Here is a 13,295-nt window from a genome sequence, read left to right on the forward strand (position 1 = left end):
GGATTATCCCCAGCCTGCTGTAGACAAGCTCTCCTTCCACTCAGAATCCAGCCTCTCTTTATCCAGTTTCTACACATCATGGGTTTTTTTCTTGACAAAAGAAACACTCCCCATACGAGTTTTTTTGCTGGATGTAAAACCATTGATTGTTTATTTTGTTGGTTTTGGGGTTTGTTTTGGGGTTTTTTTGTGTTTGCTTAGTTTTGTTTTTTGTTTGTTTGTGGGGGTTTTTTTGTTTGTTTGTTTGTTTAAGTTCTTAGGGAACTCTATATTTGCCAGAAATGTCGAGCACTGAAAAAAAAAATGAACAAAATTCAGGAATGAAGTAAATTTTTCCAGACTTAACATTTTTTTAAAAAAGGTTCAGAGAGTATCCAAGCTAGTATTTACCTCCTAATTTTCACAGTGTAGCTGCTAAACCAGAAAAGATGGATACATGAAGACCACGCATTTATCAGAGACTCTGCTATTTTCCCAAAACCAGGTATCTGGCTTCTACTCCAGGCTGTCTTTCTGCAGCACAAGGGTCATTAGCCATGATATTTTAAGCTGAACCTAGAACTGCAACCAATCTTAACTACAATAGAATAGTCCATTGCTTTTATCTATTTTCCTTCTATATGGATAATGCTTTTTTGGTTTTCTCTCTTCCTAGTAGACAAAAGAAGGAAGAACACATCTCTCTTTCCAGCTGACATGAAAAGGAGAATCTTTTTTGTCTCCAGTCTTTTCCCTAACACTGCCCACAGGCTGGAGATTTTCATACAGAATCACTTGAATTTGGGTTCCAGCGACTATCACTGCATAATACCAGAGAGCATCACTCAGATCATAATTATCTTATACAAGTGGGTAACATCTCTGCAGAGTGTGCACTGTTTACATAGCACAGTTTATTTCTGTTGACTTCATTGAATCATTGTTGAATTTGAGGATGCATTTCATAAGCAATTATTCTGCTCTAATAGTAACAAGTAACACATTTGCTTTACAGACACCTCAGCAAAGCACTCCTGTCAACATGAATTGTCTCTCATGTGCTTTAAAATGTTTGGAAAAAAAAATATGGCATGCCATCTGGCTCCCAAGCACTCATTAAATCCATTGGAATATGAGTGTTTAAGGAAGCTAACATCACATGATGCCCACAAGAAGGAAGGAAATAAAGAAGGAAAAAGAAAAGAGAAGAAAAGAGAAGGAAAGGGAGGAAAGGAAAAGAGAAAGGGAAAGAAAAGGGATTTAGAGATGATACAAACAAGAAATAAAGGATGTGTTTACAATTTAATTTCCTTCAACTAAGGGCATGCCAGCCATTTCAGAAAATAAAGAGAGATGACAACTTCTGTTCCCAGGAGTTTTTGGTCCAAGATTACTTTCCAAGTGAAATGAAGAAGGAGAAAAAAAATCTAGCAGGGGAACAGAATGCTAACACCATAGAATATTTGGGTTCCTCAGGGGAAGAGTGCCCCCATGAACTGAGATTCAGAAGGCATGCTACAAATTTCTTTTAAGACTTGCCAAATCACTTTGCCTTCCCTCTCCAAATGTCAAGTCTCCCATCTTTAACTGAGGCTAATGATTGTCAGCTTCCCATATTGGCACAGCCCTAGGGAAACATCTCCCACCACATAGCTACTGTCATCTTCTGTGGAAGCACCTTTAGGCCCTAGAGTAGAAAGGACTGCACCTGCAAAAAGTGAATTGCTGGATAGATGCAGGATTAAAATCCCATCTGGAAAGGCATTCTCTTTTATTCGGGGAGCTGTCAATAATTTTGTTCATGGGAAACTTAAAAGGAGGTAGATTAGAAACAGTCAGGGGAGTTTCCAAAGAGATATAAGTGTTTAATTTCAAAAAATCCCAAAACGATCCAGTTTTGACATTAACTCTGTATTTCATGTAATTTTGCAAATAAATTAACTGAAAATTACTAAAAACAACCAGACTGTCATTTGCTGGCATATGCAAATGCTTTGCAAAAACAGAGGCATTTTTTGGTACTGTACACTTATGTTCAAGAGCTGTTAAATATATGTAAATAATCTGATAAATACATGCTAAGCAATTCTACTTATGACATGTTGGTCCATTGCCAGATGACAATGATGCAAGAAAAAAAACAAGCTGAAATCCTATGGAAAAGAGCCCAGGAAGTAAAGGGAAGGAGCACAACACATAACTAAATGTGATAAGAAGGGAAAAGCAAGAAAGGCCTCATCCAGAAGACAGCAGGCAACATCTACTGAATGACATGTGGACTAATGGTGGGTCAGTTTCCTCCATTGTAAGAATTGGGTAATGTTGTGCTTACTGACCTTATGCAGCCTCTCTGCATTTTCTCAACTCAGTGCATAACTATTTTTAGCAGCAGTAGTCTGCAAAATGTTTTATAACTCATTTTGGCTGTAAATCTGCATCCAGTTGCAACATCTTTCATAGCTTTAACTGTTTCTTTGAATTCACAGAACTAATCTCAGAGCTGTGGGATTTTGTCAGCCACGGATTCCTGAATTAGAGGAATTGGCTGAGCCTCTGATGGAGGCAACCAAGAATGAAGAGATGGAGCCTATTGAATGAAGCCCAGGAGGGATCAAGCTTTTATAGCAACAAAAGCTGATATTTTCAGGATATTTTTAATTTGCAACCTACAGGCATAAATTTTGTGAAACTATGAGGAAATTGGAGTCCTGTTTTCTTTTTCATACTGTTCTGAGATATAACCAAAGTTGTTATAGAGATTCAGGCCTGACTGGATGGGTCTTTGAGCAACCTGGTCTAGTGGAAGGTATCTGTGCCCATGGCAGGAGGTTGGAACAAGATGTTCTTTAAGATCCCTTCCAATCCAAACTATTCTATGATTCTGTGACTCACAAATCTACCAAGCTGAAGATGTTCCTTCTTGTTGTTCAAAAGAACAAGACCATTTGTTACACTAATTGATTATTCCATACAGTTTGTGCTGCCATGTAGATCACAAATGTCCAGTCATATGTTCTCCTGTTACCCAAACACAAAGTCCCCCAAACCCTGAGCAAGACATTCTACAGCTAATCTGCACATCAGCAGAGTGCCTGCATGAACAGCAGTGGTTGAGAAGTTTTCTAAATGAGGACAAAAGATTCTCATTAATGAAGCTGGAAATCTTCATGTTTTTACCTCAGTTTCCTTTAAAACCTCTCAGAGAATGACAGACTCCTTTACCATCAGTAGTGTTTTCATAGCTACCATCATAACAGGTAGGAAAGTCAGGAACAGCATAATCATCTCACCCCAGGCTCACCTCTGAAATCTTTGCAGAGTTTTTGCCAAACTAATTGGTGTTCTTTCTGTATTCTGCATGAAACTACAAATTTTTATCCCAAATATAAAAGGGAGATCTTTCATGGTGATGCCTTGTGAAGCACAGCTGACCTAGAACAGAGCTAGATGGAGTTAAAGAATAAAGTGGGTTTTTTTAAGAAGGCCTCAATGGATACACCTTGGGCAGCACAAGAGCCCAGCCCAGACTACACCCAAGATGATCCAAAATGGTCACAAAAATGGACAACCAGTCATGGGGTCTCCCACCTTCATAAGTTCTGGTCCATTAGCATATTGGAGTTAATTGTCCAATTCCAGCTTTAGGTTATGAAGTCCCATCCTTCTTGTTTCCTCTCTTCAGTCCACCATTGTTTATGCTCTTGGGCCTGAGATGTGGATCAGTTGTTCTTGGTCCCCAGCTAGAGAAGGAATTGTTTTGTCTACCTCCTCTGTGAAGAGAGCTTACCGTCTCCTAATATGAAACTCAGAACTACACACTAAAGCAGCTCAGAATCTGAAAAATATAAAATCCAAAACCTGAGGCATCAATGGAAGCTTCCAGATCCCTACTTTGGTTCAAAGAAACAAATGAGGCCTTCCTATTCCTCCCACAAGTTAGTGGACATAGAAGAATCCTGAATCTCATTCAAAGATTTTTTTTTGCCCCCACCTTTTCCACTCACTGTGGCAATCTGTCCTCCACCAAGGTGCAGACAGCACCAGTGGCCTGTCTCAAAAATCAGTTATTGACCTTTGCAGCCTGGCCCTCTCAATAACACTCCAACACTTGCTAAACATTGTTTTTCACAAAGCCAGACCAGATTAAAAGGGTAAGTACTGCAATTCCCATTTTGTTTGATCAGGTAAAAATTGCTTCTCTTTTTTCTGGTTTGATTTTTAAATTTTTTAAATTAATTTTTTTAATTCAATGGAACAGTATCTCCAATTAGAATATGGAAAACACACCCAAACTCTCCAAAGTGCTGTATTTTTCCATCCTAAGTGTTACAGTATCCAAGAAATCAATTTCAGACTTGAAATGTCAATTTCATCTCTTTTTGCTCAATTAAAAAAAGCATAAGTAACTTCTCTTTGTAAGTAACATTGGTTTTTTTTTCTTTTCTTAGAACCACACCATTATATTTCCAGGATAGTCCAGAGAGAAAAAAAAACACTGGGATTCAGCAAAATGCCTCATCATACATTTAAGATCAAGTTTAAATCTACTCCTGTTATGCAAAGCTCTTGTTCTTTTTTGTTTGTTTTGTTTGTTTTTTGGGTTTTTTTGCTTAGTAATACTCCAATGCACTTAATCCTTTATGAAATGAAGGCCTAGGAGGTTAAGTGGTGCATGTGAAAAAGACAGAAAACAAGGTGGTTGGGTATAACATCAAGCTACATTATAAATAGCCACTAGACATGCTAGTTTTAGCTATAAAAAAGTAATTTAAAGTTATAAGCAAGACATTACATTCATCCCTTAGGGACCTTGTTTATATTTGGAATAACTATTTCAGCATCTAATATCTCTTCCAAAAGCATTCTCCTGTGTTACCAAATATAGCTAAAACACAACATAAGCCAGCTCTATAAGCTTTTGTAAAGTTGTCCACAGTGCTTTTAGTTAGAAAAATATGGACTTTCTATTTGTGTCTTCTGTATGCCAGACAGAAATAAGCTTTGAATAACAAATATTAACCAGATGTTGACCAGAATGTAATATGTGCCCTTGAAAAAAAAAACAAAAACCTATTTCCTTAAAAAACCTATTTCCTTAAAAATGTTGTTTTTGACAAGATTGCAATAGAGAAAACATGCAGACAGATACCTGACAGATCTTCAGACACACACAAACTAACAGTTTGGAGTATCTGGCTGGAGTTCCAGCCTCTGATGGCAGTATCTGATAAAGTCCAAGAATCTCCAAAGTACAGGTTTTCTAGTTTTCCCTTAAATTAGTTCCTGCACTTGACAAAAGGTACTTTTTGGTGGATTTAGCCATTACTCAATAGAAACAGGGCTATGGGCTAATTAAATCACAGCTGCACGAATACACTCTATTACTGCCAGTATGAGACTGATACTTCGTAGTCAAAACCAAACGTGTTACACTGATTGGCAAAAGTAGGGAGAGAGCAGATGGAACAATTCCCACATTGTCTTGTTCATCAGTAACACACACCACAGAGTCCCCACAACAAAGGATTGCCAGTACAAACACACCCAGCACTGAGACACATCCCCCTGACTGACCATTTCCCATCAGTGTGACCTGTGAAGGGAGATGCCAGCTCTCACAGCCTGGCTTTGCCATCTGAGCTGTGATGCAGCTCTGAGAGCAGTTTGTGCCATCAGCCCTGGCTGTGCCTGCACCTGGGGGCTCTGGTGACACAGCCAGGTCTCCAGAGCCCCCGAGACATGAAACCAGCTAAGTTCTGTTGTGGTCCTCATCTTCAGCACCCACACACTTGGTCCAATCCACTTACAAACCTCCCTGACCTACTGTGGGAGAGGAGCATCATTTACTATGGAATGGCATATTGTAAAACAAAAACCCCAAAATAGCTGTGGTTGGACCAGGCAATGTTTCACTGACCTCTGTAATTATCAGGCTGCTTCTCCTCCCACCCACTCCCCACTGGCACATTCACTGCTGACATGTCAGCCTTTACAAAGGGAACTGCATCACTTTCCCAGACTCAGAAACTGATGCCCAAGTCTGCTGATCCTGTGCTGTAGAGAACAGCATGTGGTGTTGAGAAACATCACCTAGAGAATTTTATATTTTAGTAGTTAACTTTTCTTTGATCATCTCAGTGTTCACTAATGCTGCCAAATCAGAGAAACAAATTACAAGAGCACTGTTGTGTTTTACCATTGTGGCCAAATTTTATCTGCATTTGACACTAAGTTACATGGATTTCCTTAAAAAGGAGTGTTCTAGGTAAGGTAAAAAACAAATGAGAAATACCTTCTGCCATTTTCTTGAGAGCAGCTATGGCAGACTTCCAAACAGTGATAAGGTTGTGGTATGTACAACTGGACCACTAAAAATTTGGTCCTGAACCGGTCTCTGGCTCTTCCGACAGAATTCCAAGGCCATCTCATTCTTGCTCTCTCTTTCCTATTTATTGGAGACATCCTCAACAGAAACTCTCCAGCTTTCTGAGAATTTTAACAGTCTGTAGCAGAAATAACCCATTCAGTATTAAGAAATACACATTTGGTGCAAGTAATCAAGAGTACTGAATGTCTAGGCAGAATGATTACCCATTGTTTTAACTGGTAAAATGTTTATCTCTTTGCATGGTTCTTATCTTTCATGAAAATGTTGATCTTTACAAAGCCCAATATTACTTTATTTTAAAAAACTATTAAACTTTATCCTTGTAAAAAAGCTATATTGTGTATCACAGATTTTAAATTCTTGAATGCTAAGAATTTCAGTGACAGCAGGGGCAAATAGTTACTTGTGTGCTATAAACTTACAAGCTGGATAGCAGTGTACAGTGATGCTTTGACAAGTAAGAAAATAAGGAGATTTTCTGATCTGTGTGTATTCAAAAGACACACTAAGGCTGCCTACCAGAGGAGTAGAGAGAAATTCTTTGAACTGTAAACTTTTTAGAGTTAACATTCTTCAGCTTATTCAGAAGTTCAACCAGCTGAAATAAGAAATTTGACCTAGGGCACGTCCCTTGTTGTGGAGAACAAAGTCGATGACTACTTTAAAGTTATTCTACTGCTGACTCATCTTCCCTCCCAAGCATTTGCAGATACAACATGAGAAAATACAGCAGCAACTGACCACAAAAGATTCTGAGACTAGCAGCTGTTAGCAAACCAAGGCCCAGTATGCAATTGTGGATCTGGAAATTTATAGGTTTGATTGAAAACTGAGCAAGTCTTCTGTGCTTCACAGTGCTTCTAAAAGGCATCATCTTTGATCTAGTGCCTCAGCTGTACCAGTGGGACAAATGTTTTTTGAGAGAAGCATAACACAGCCAGAATAGCTCTGTATTTTCCAAGTATGAAAATCATCCAACTCAGTTTCTTTCAAACATATTCATTCCTTTAGGGCAGATGAGATATTTTCCTTCACTATTTAACAGTAGGGGGCATATTCAGTGTATGCCAGCAAAGTTTAATGAAATCACTGAAGTAGCACTGATTTGGAGTAATTGAGAATCCAACCATGTGTTCTAATGCCAAAGAATCTGGATATTTCTAAGGGCTTATATTGCTTTCCTTTCTAGGAAGGGGGGGATTGGGAAGGGGGGGCTTGAGGGAGTTGGGAATTAAAGTCCATTTGCTTTGTGAAATGGGGTTCCATCTAAGGTAGCAGGGACGAGAAAACACCTGCACAGATATTTTAAAATCCTGACATTTTTCTTTCTGCCTTTGTAATTGAAGTGTATTTTGTCTTGATGTGCCAGCCAAATTTCCACTCTCTACACTCCTGTACAGGCTGTTCTCACCACTGTGAAATGAGAATGTAGCTAGTGTTTGGACGTCCTGTGCCCTGGTTTGGATCTGAATGACTACTAGATGCAAACATCAGAAGGCCTCTGGGCCATGTAACCTGAACCATGTGGGCACTGGAGCTGGGTGCACAGTGCAGCCAAGTTCTGCTCATTTACATGTGCTAAGGGGAATTTTTACAAGCTTGTTAGAACTGTGAGTAATTGAAATCTGGGGCTAATGTCACTGTGTCTAAATTTTCTTTACTCCACTGAGTAGGAACAGTAGAGAAGTTAAGAACTGATTTTGCCACTTTTTAGCAAAATAATACAGCTGACAGAAAAGAGCACAGTAGAAGGAGCAGATAGATAATATTTTCTGAGATCTGCTCAGAATATTATGTAGAGTGTAGCCACCCTGATTTGATATGCACACATGAAATGCTCATTATTTTGAATAGATTATGCATATTGCAGATTGGGTATAGCAAATCCATTTTGTTTTGATCCTTGTACCAGTGTGATTGTGAACAAAGTGCTCTTCAGCTGTTAAAATGGATCAGTTAAGTCCCTCACCCACAGAAGGCAGGCTGGAGGAGACTTCTCCTAGAAAAGTTTAGATGCTGATGATCATATTTGGAGGCAGATCTGATCCATCAGAATCTATCTTCAAACTCACAAAAAACAGTCAGCCTTTACTTTGAAAGCGAATTTTACACCACATACCTCAGAAGCACAGGAATCATCAGTTGGCAAAGCAGGAAACAGATGCAAAAAGGTGACACCTCAAGTTTTCAAGAGCAGGCGCTTACCTCAAGTTTGTCAACAAGTTTGTCTCCCAGAAAGTAAGAGCTATAGGGATGACACTGTGGAAGAAGAATGCATTTCATCTTGGTATGCATTTCTCAAGACATTCAGTCCTCTAATGTTAGTGCTACTGCATAAAATATGTAGAAAGTGGACACTACCACTGTTTATTAATGCAAACCTGCAGAAATACAGATGCTTAGTTTTGGATTTCAAATGTATTTGACAAGAGAACAGCAGTTATTCTAAACATAAGCACCAAACAAATACAAGCTGAAGAGACTGGACAAAGACTTGAGGGCTGCATCTTCAGCCTTAGACATCCAAGTTCCTCTCAGGTCCTTTCACAGAGCTTGACTCTAGTAACTAAGGTAAAATCACTAATCAGTTAGTGAAGACTCAGGTCCCATATACAGGTCTTCCAAATCCTTTTCTCTTTCCCATTTTTCCCCACATCTATGTCCATGTTCTCATCATTCATCATCAGCATTCTCAGCTCTTTTTTTCCTATAGACAAATATTGCAAGTATTCCATGTGAAAAGAATTATTATGAATGCCGTTGTTGTTGTTGCTGTTATTTGAAAGATTACAACAACAACAAGATTTATGACACTGGTTTTGTTCAAGTCAAGCTTCAAATCTGCTTAAGTTTTATCATAATTAACCAAGTGCGGGGAATGAGCATCTGAGCCTGATTTGAGAAGTACACATATTGCAGAAGCACGGTAGAAATCCAAGGAATATCGGTGTATCCTACAGAAAGCACTACACTGACTACACTGACTACACTGTAAGAGTTTTAGTAATGCCAGACACAAATCTCTTTAACTAGACAAGTGGATTCTAGTGTTTCATTAAGGTCAATGTGCACCTTTAAACACATTTGCTTAAAGCTACTGGAAAGAACAAGCTAGACAAAATATTTTGCCAGCTCTCTGAAAAAAGCCAGAATGCTCACAAGCCATATTTTTAAGCCTATGCAAAACTATCATAATTGTCATTACTGCTATAAGGCAAAGGTAATGAAGTGAGGGTGAACAGGATTTCTTATACCTTTGGCAAGCCAAATATTAAACACATTATTAGAATTACTCAGTAATTACAGTACAAAACAAGCAAACAAACAAAAAAAACCAACCCAAAGAAACAGTCTTCTGCTACACAGCCACAATGTTTGTCTATACTTTTCTCCTATGGATGCACTGGTGTCAGACCACAATTCTGAAAAACCAAATAAATCTTGCTTTTCTATAGTCTCCATTCTGCATTTCTACAAATCATGTTGCCTTGCTCCCTCCCCTCATCCCCCTTAATTAAGGAAGGTCAGATGAGATGCTCCTTCTTTCAGAGAGCACCCAGTGCTGCACCATTCACTGCCAGCACAATTTAGGTGCTGCTTGTCAATCTTAACTAACACTGAGCTTATCGCAGTAGCTGCAACATTTACCAAGTCTCAAACATTGGCAAACACTTTTAGGATTAATTTCCACCAATTTTCCCAGAAGCCATGTGTATATAGCAGACATGTAACCACATGCAAATCAAGGTCTCCTTGTTAGCCATTTGCTGCCTGACTGCTGAGCACAGAAAACTCCTTCAGGCAAACGAGTCTCTGGCCACCCAACATTGCCCACAGTGGAGGTTCAGGCAGATGCTTCAACCTCTCCCAATATATCCACAGGTCCCTTGCATCAGACATTCTTCCTCTAGGGAAAGCAGTTACACTGTGCACCTGCTGTGCTGTTGATGAGACTGTAGTTCCATCACAAACACACTGAGATGGAGTTACCTACCCTTTTCTGAAGTTACTCGCTGAAATAAGGAGTTGGGAAAAGATCAGCCAGGTCCTCAGTTCTCTCTACAGTTTTTGCATTATAGCCATCATTCCAAGCTTCTTACATTATGGAATCTGCAGACTTTTTCTCCATGAGCAGAAATACCCTCCTAGGAATTCGAAAATTAAGTTCTGGGAATTTTATTGGCAAATTCTTTACAAGTGATTTATGTTTAATGTTTGCATACGCTATTTGCTGTAGCTGTTTGCTAAGAAAATATTTATTAGGATTGGAAGTTTAACATAATAAATCAAACACTTAACATTCACTGGACTTTGAACATAGATATAAAATACCTTACAAAATTTTTTAATGGAATTACACAAAGCAAATGCACAGGGTTTGTCTGTTTCTACACTGAATTAATCCCAAGCCAAAACCAAAAAATAACCCCCAAAAAATCACAAAAAAAGGCATGATAAACTGCATTTTTGTCATTGTTGCACTGCTATGTAATAAGCCCTTTTTACAAACGTTTACTCAATGTTAAAAAAATCAATTAAAAATGTATTCCATCTAACAGAACTATTGGATTAACAGCTGATTTTTAACTGACTTTACATCATGAAATTCTATTAATAGAGGTACCTTAGTCACTTAGTTTAAAATATGGAGAGTAGAGATAGAAAAAATTAACCTTTAGTAGTCTTTAATATAAAATGCACTAAATTTTCCAAAATAAGATTACGACACACTAGTGCCAATTTATGCTGACAAAAGCTGATATCAGCTTCTTTCTAACTAAAATTCATTTCACAAAACCTTTATATATTACATGAATATTCAAGTAAACTATTTAAAAGATTTAAAAATGCAAAAACTGAATGATACAGTGTTTAAGAGAGATGGTTAATTTGGGAATGCTGTCATGTCCAACTATATATATTTATAGATATATTTTTTTTAATTTTTAAGACCATCATGATACTACCTGATATTGCAAGAAATCTCTGTCATTAACATTTGGTATTTTTCAATGCATAACTTGAAGAAAATTATAAGGATTTAACAGATCTGTGTGACAGTTTCTGTGTGACACTGAATCACCTTACTGGCTTCCCTTTGCAAAGTGCTGAGTAACAGCCAAATTACATCAGATTTAAATGGAGATGATGGTGCTCAGTGTCTTAGAAAAAAAAATCACCATTAAACTGCTATAATCAAATGATAAAATAAAAAAACAGGTTCAGCTGAGTAGCGCGTGTGTTCCCCAGTGTCAAATCTCTAAAAAAACCCTGAAAGACTAACAATGTATTTCTTGCAGGCTGCATTCTTTCTATCCATCAGCTGCAAGGACATTAAAAAATTTTATTAATGATTCAAACACTGGATACCTTCTCTGGTTGAAGGTGAGTTGCTCACTAGTTTTGGTCAAGTGGCTTTTGGGAAACTTTCAGAGCAAAATAACCCAGCAACAGGAAATTGGAATGGAAAATGCCAACCATGCACAGTTACATTACTGCAGGAATTGAGTAACACATGCAAGACAAAGAAAAAGTCAGAACATAGCAAAGTAGCAATGGTTAAGAAGTTAGTAAAGTTTTCACAGTGTTTCATACAGCCTTTTACTTTAACACAAGTGCATCACTTACCACCACTACTGCTCAGACATTTTAAAACATCTCTTGGCCATGCAGATCATTTTGAGAAGAAAACAGCAAATTACACATCTTAGGCATTTTTAGACATGAAGTACAACTTATAATTTTATTTTTATATTCAGTCTTATCAAACAGATGTTTTCAAGTTATATTTATTCTAAGTGTTGGGCTTTAACATTCCTTCCAATTTTGTTGGATCCTGAGCGCTAAATGCCCAAAGAACTGGCCAAATATACAAAGGTAACCTTTGTTCAAATGGCCAAGTTATTACATGAACAGAAGGTATATAGGGAATTTCTTGTTGGCACTCCTAAATTTCTTCTTTCCTAACCTTGAGATGATCCTAACCTCGAGATGGTTTTGTTCAGTTGTTCACATACATCTTTGCCTCCTGGAAACATTACTCTACTTAGGTGATTCATGAAGAAGTAAAACTAGACTCAAGAACACCACTGACTTTTTTTTTTTTCTCTGTCCAAAGAAGAAAATACACATTTTTTCCCCATTTGGCAAATTCTATTTGACGCCACATCACCACCACTCAACATTAACTCATACAACAGAGACTTACTCCACTGTCAGACACAGCAGGGGAAAAATGTCCAGAGGATAAATGGGAGGCTCTTTATCAGATATAATTGCTTGCTCATAAGGAGAGAATCCAGCTTCCCCTTTGTTATTCTTTCATAAATTAATAATTTGTTAAAATCATAGTCACAAGAATTTTAGCTATTACACAAAATTCAAGTTTAAAAAAAACCAAGAATAAATTAGTTACAGCCTTGTAAACAATTGCTCATTTATGTAACATACTTGGGGAAAAAATTCCTCTATATAATAAATCAGACAGTACAAGGCACACATCACACTTAAGAATTCAAAGTGATAAAACCAGCAGATGCCTTCATCTCCTTTGTTCGCTGGTGTAATTGTGCTATAGACACTGTAAAAATATGTAGATTCTTGTTTACATTACAGTCATTTGAAAATATTTCATGACTGTGCTTTTTCTGGCAAAATATTTGTGCTATTTTACAGTACAGTAAGATTTGAAGCTCTTGGAATGAATCTTCTCAAATGTTCTCTACAAAGCTGCCAGGGAAAAGGCCAGTCTTTCCATTTCGTTGCAGAGTGCCTTTGAACCAGCCATCCTCACGTTTCTTGTGCACAAAAACAATGTCACCTTCCTTCAGTTCAAGTTCTGCTTCACTCTGAGGAGGATAGGATACCACAACTCTGTACCTGTGTAATTAAAAAAAAAACACCTACATTTAGGTTCTTTTTTTTTGCC

At 37.8% G+C, this 13,295-nt stretch overlaps 1 protein-coding gene across 2 annotated transcripts in view; it reads right to left on the reverse strand.

The window, feature by feature from the left end:
* Nucleotides 1-10,527: 10,527 nt before the first annotated feature.
* Nucleotides 10,528-13,295, reverse strand: part of SH3RF1 (SH3 domain containing ring finger 1) — an 82,801-nt gene continuing 80,033 nt past the window's right edge. For both annotated transcript variants that reach the window (XM_066548260.1, XM_066548261.1), the window contains exon 12: nt 10,528-13,246. In XM_066548260.1, the coding sequence (XP_066404357.1) occupies nt 13,078-13,246 (169 nt within the window). In that variant the 3' untranslated portion in view covers nt 10,528-13,077. The remainder of the gene's footprint in view (nt 13,247-13,295) is intronic.

This window comes from Molothrus aeneus, chromosome 4 (genome assembly GCF_037042795.1).
Source record: "Molothrus aeneus isolate 106 chromosome 4, BPBGC_Maene_1.0, whole genome shotgun sequence".
Lineage (NCBI taxonomy): Eukaryota > Metazoa > Chordata > Aves > Passeriformes > Icteridae > Molothrus > Molothrus aeneus.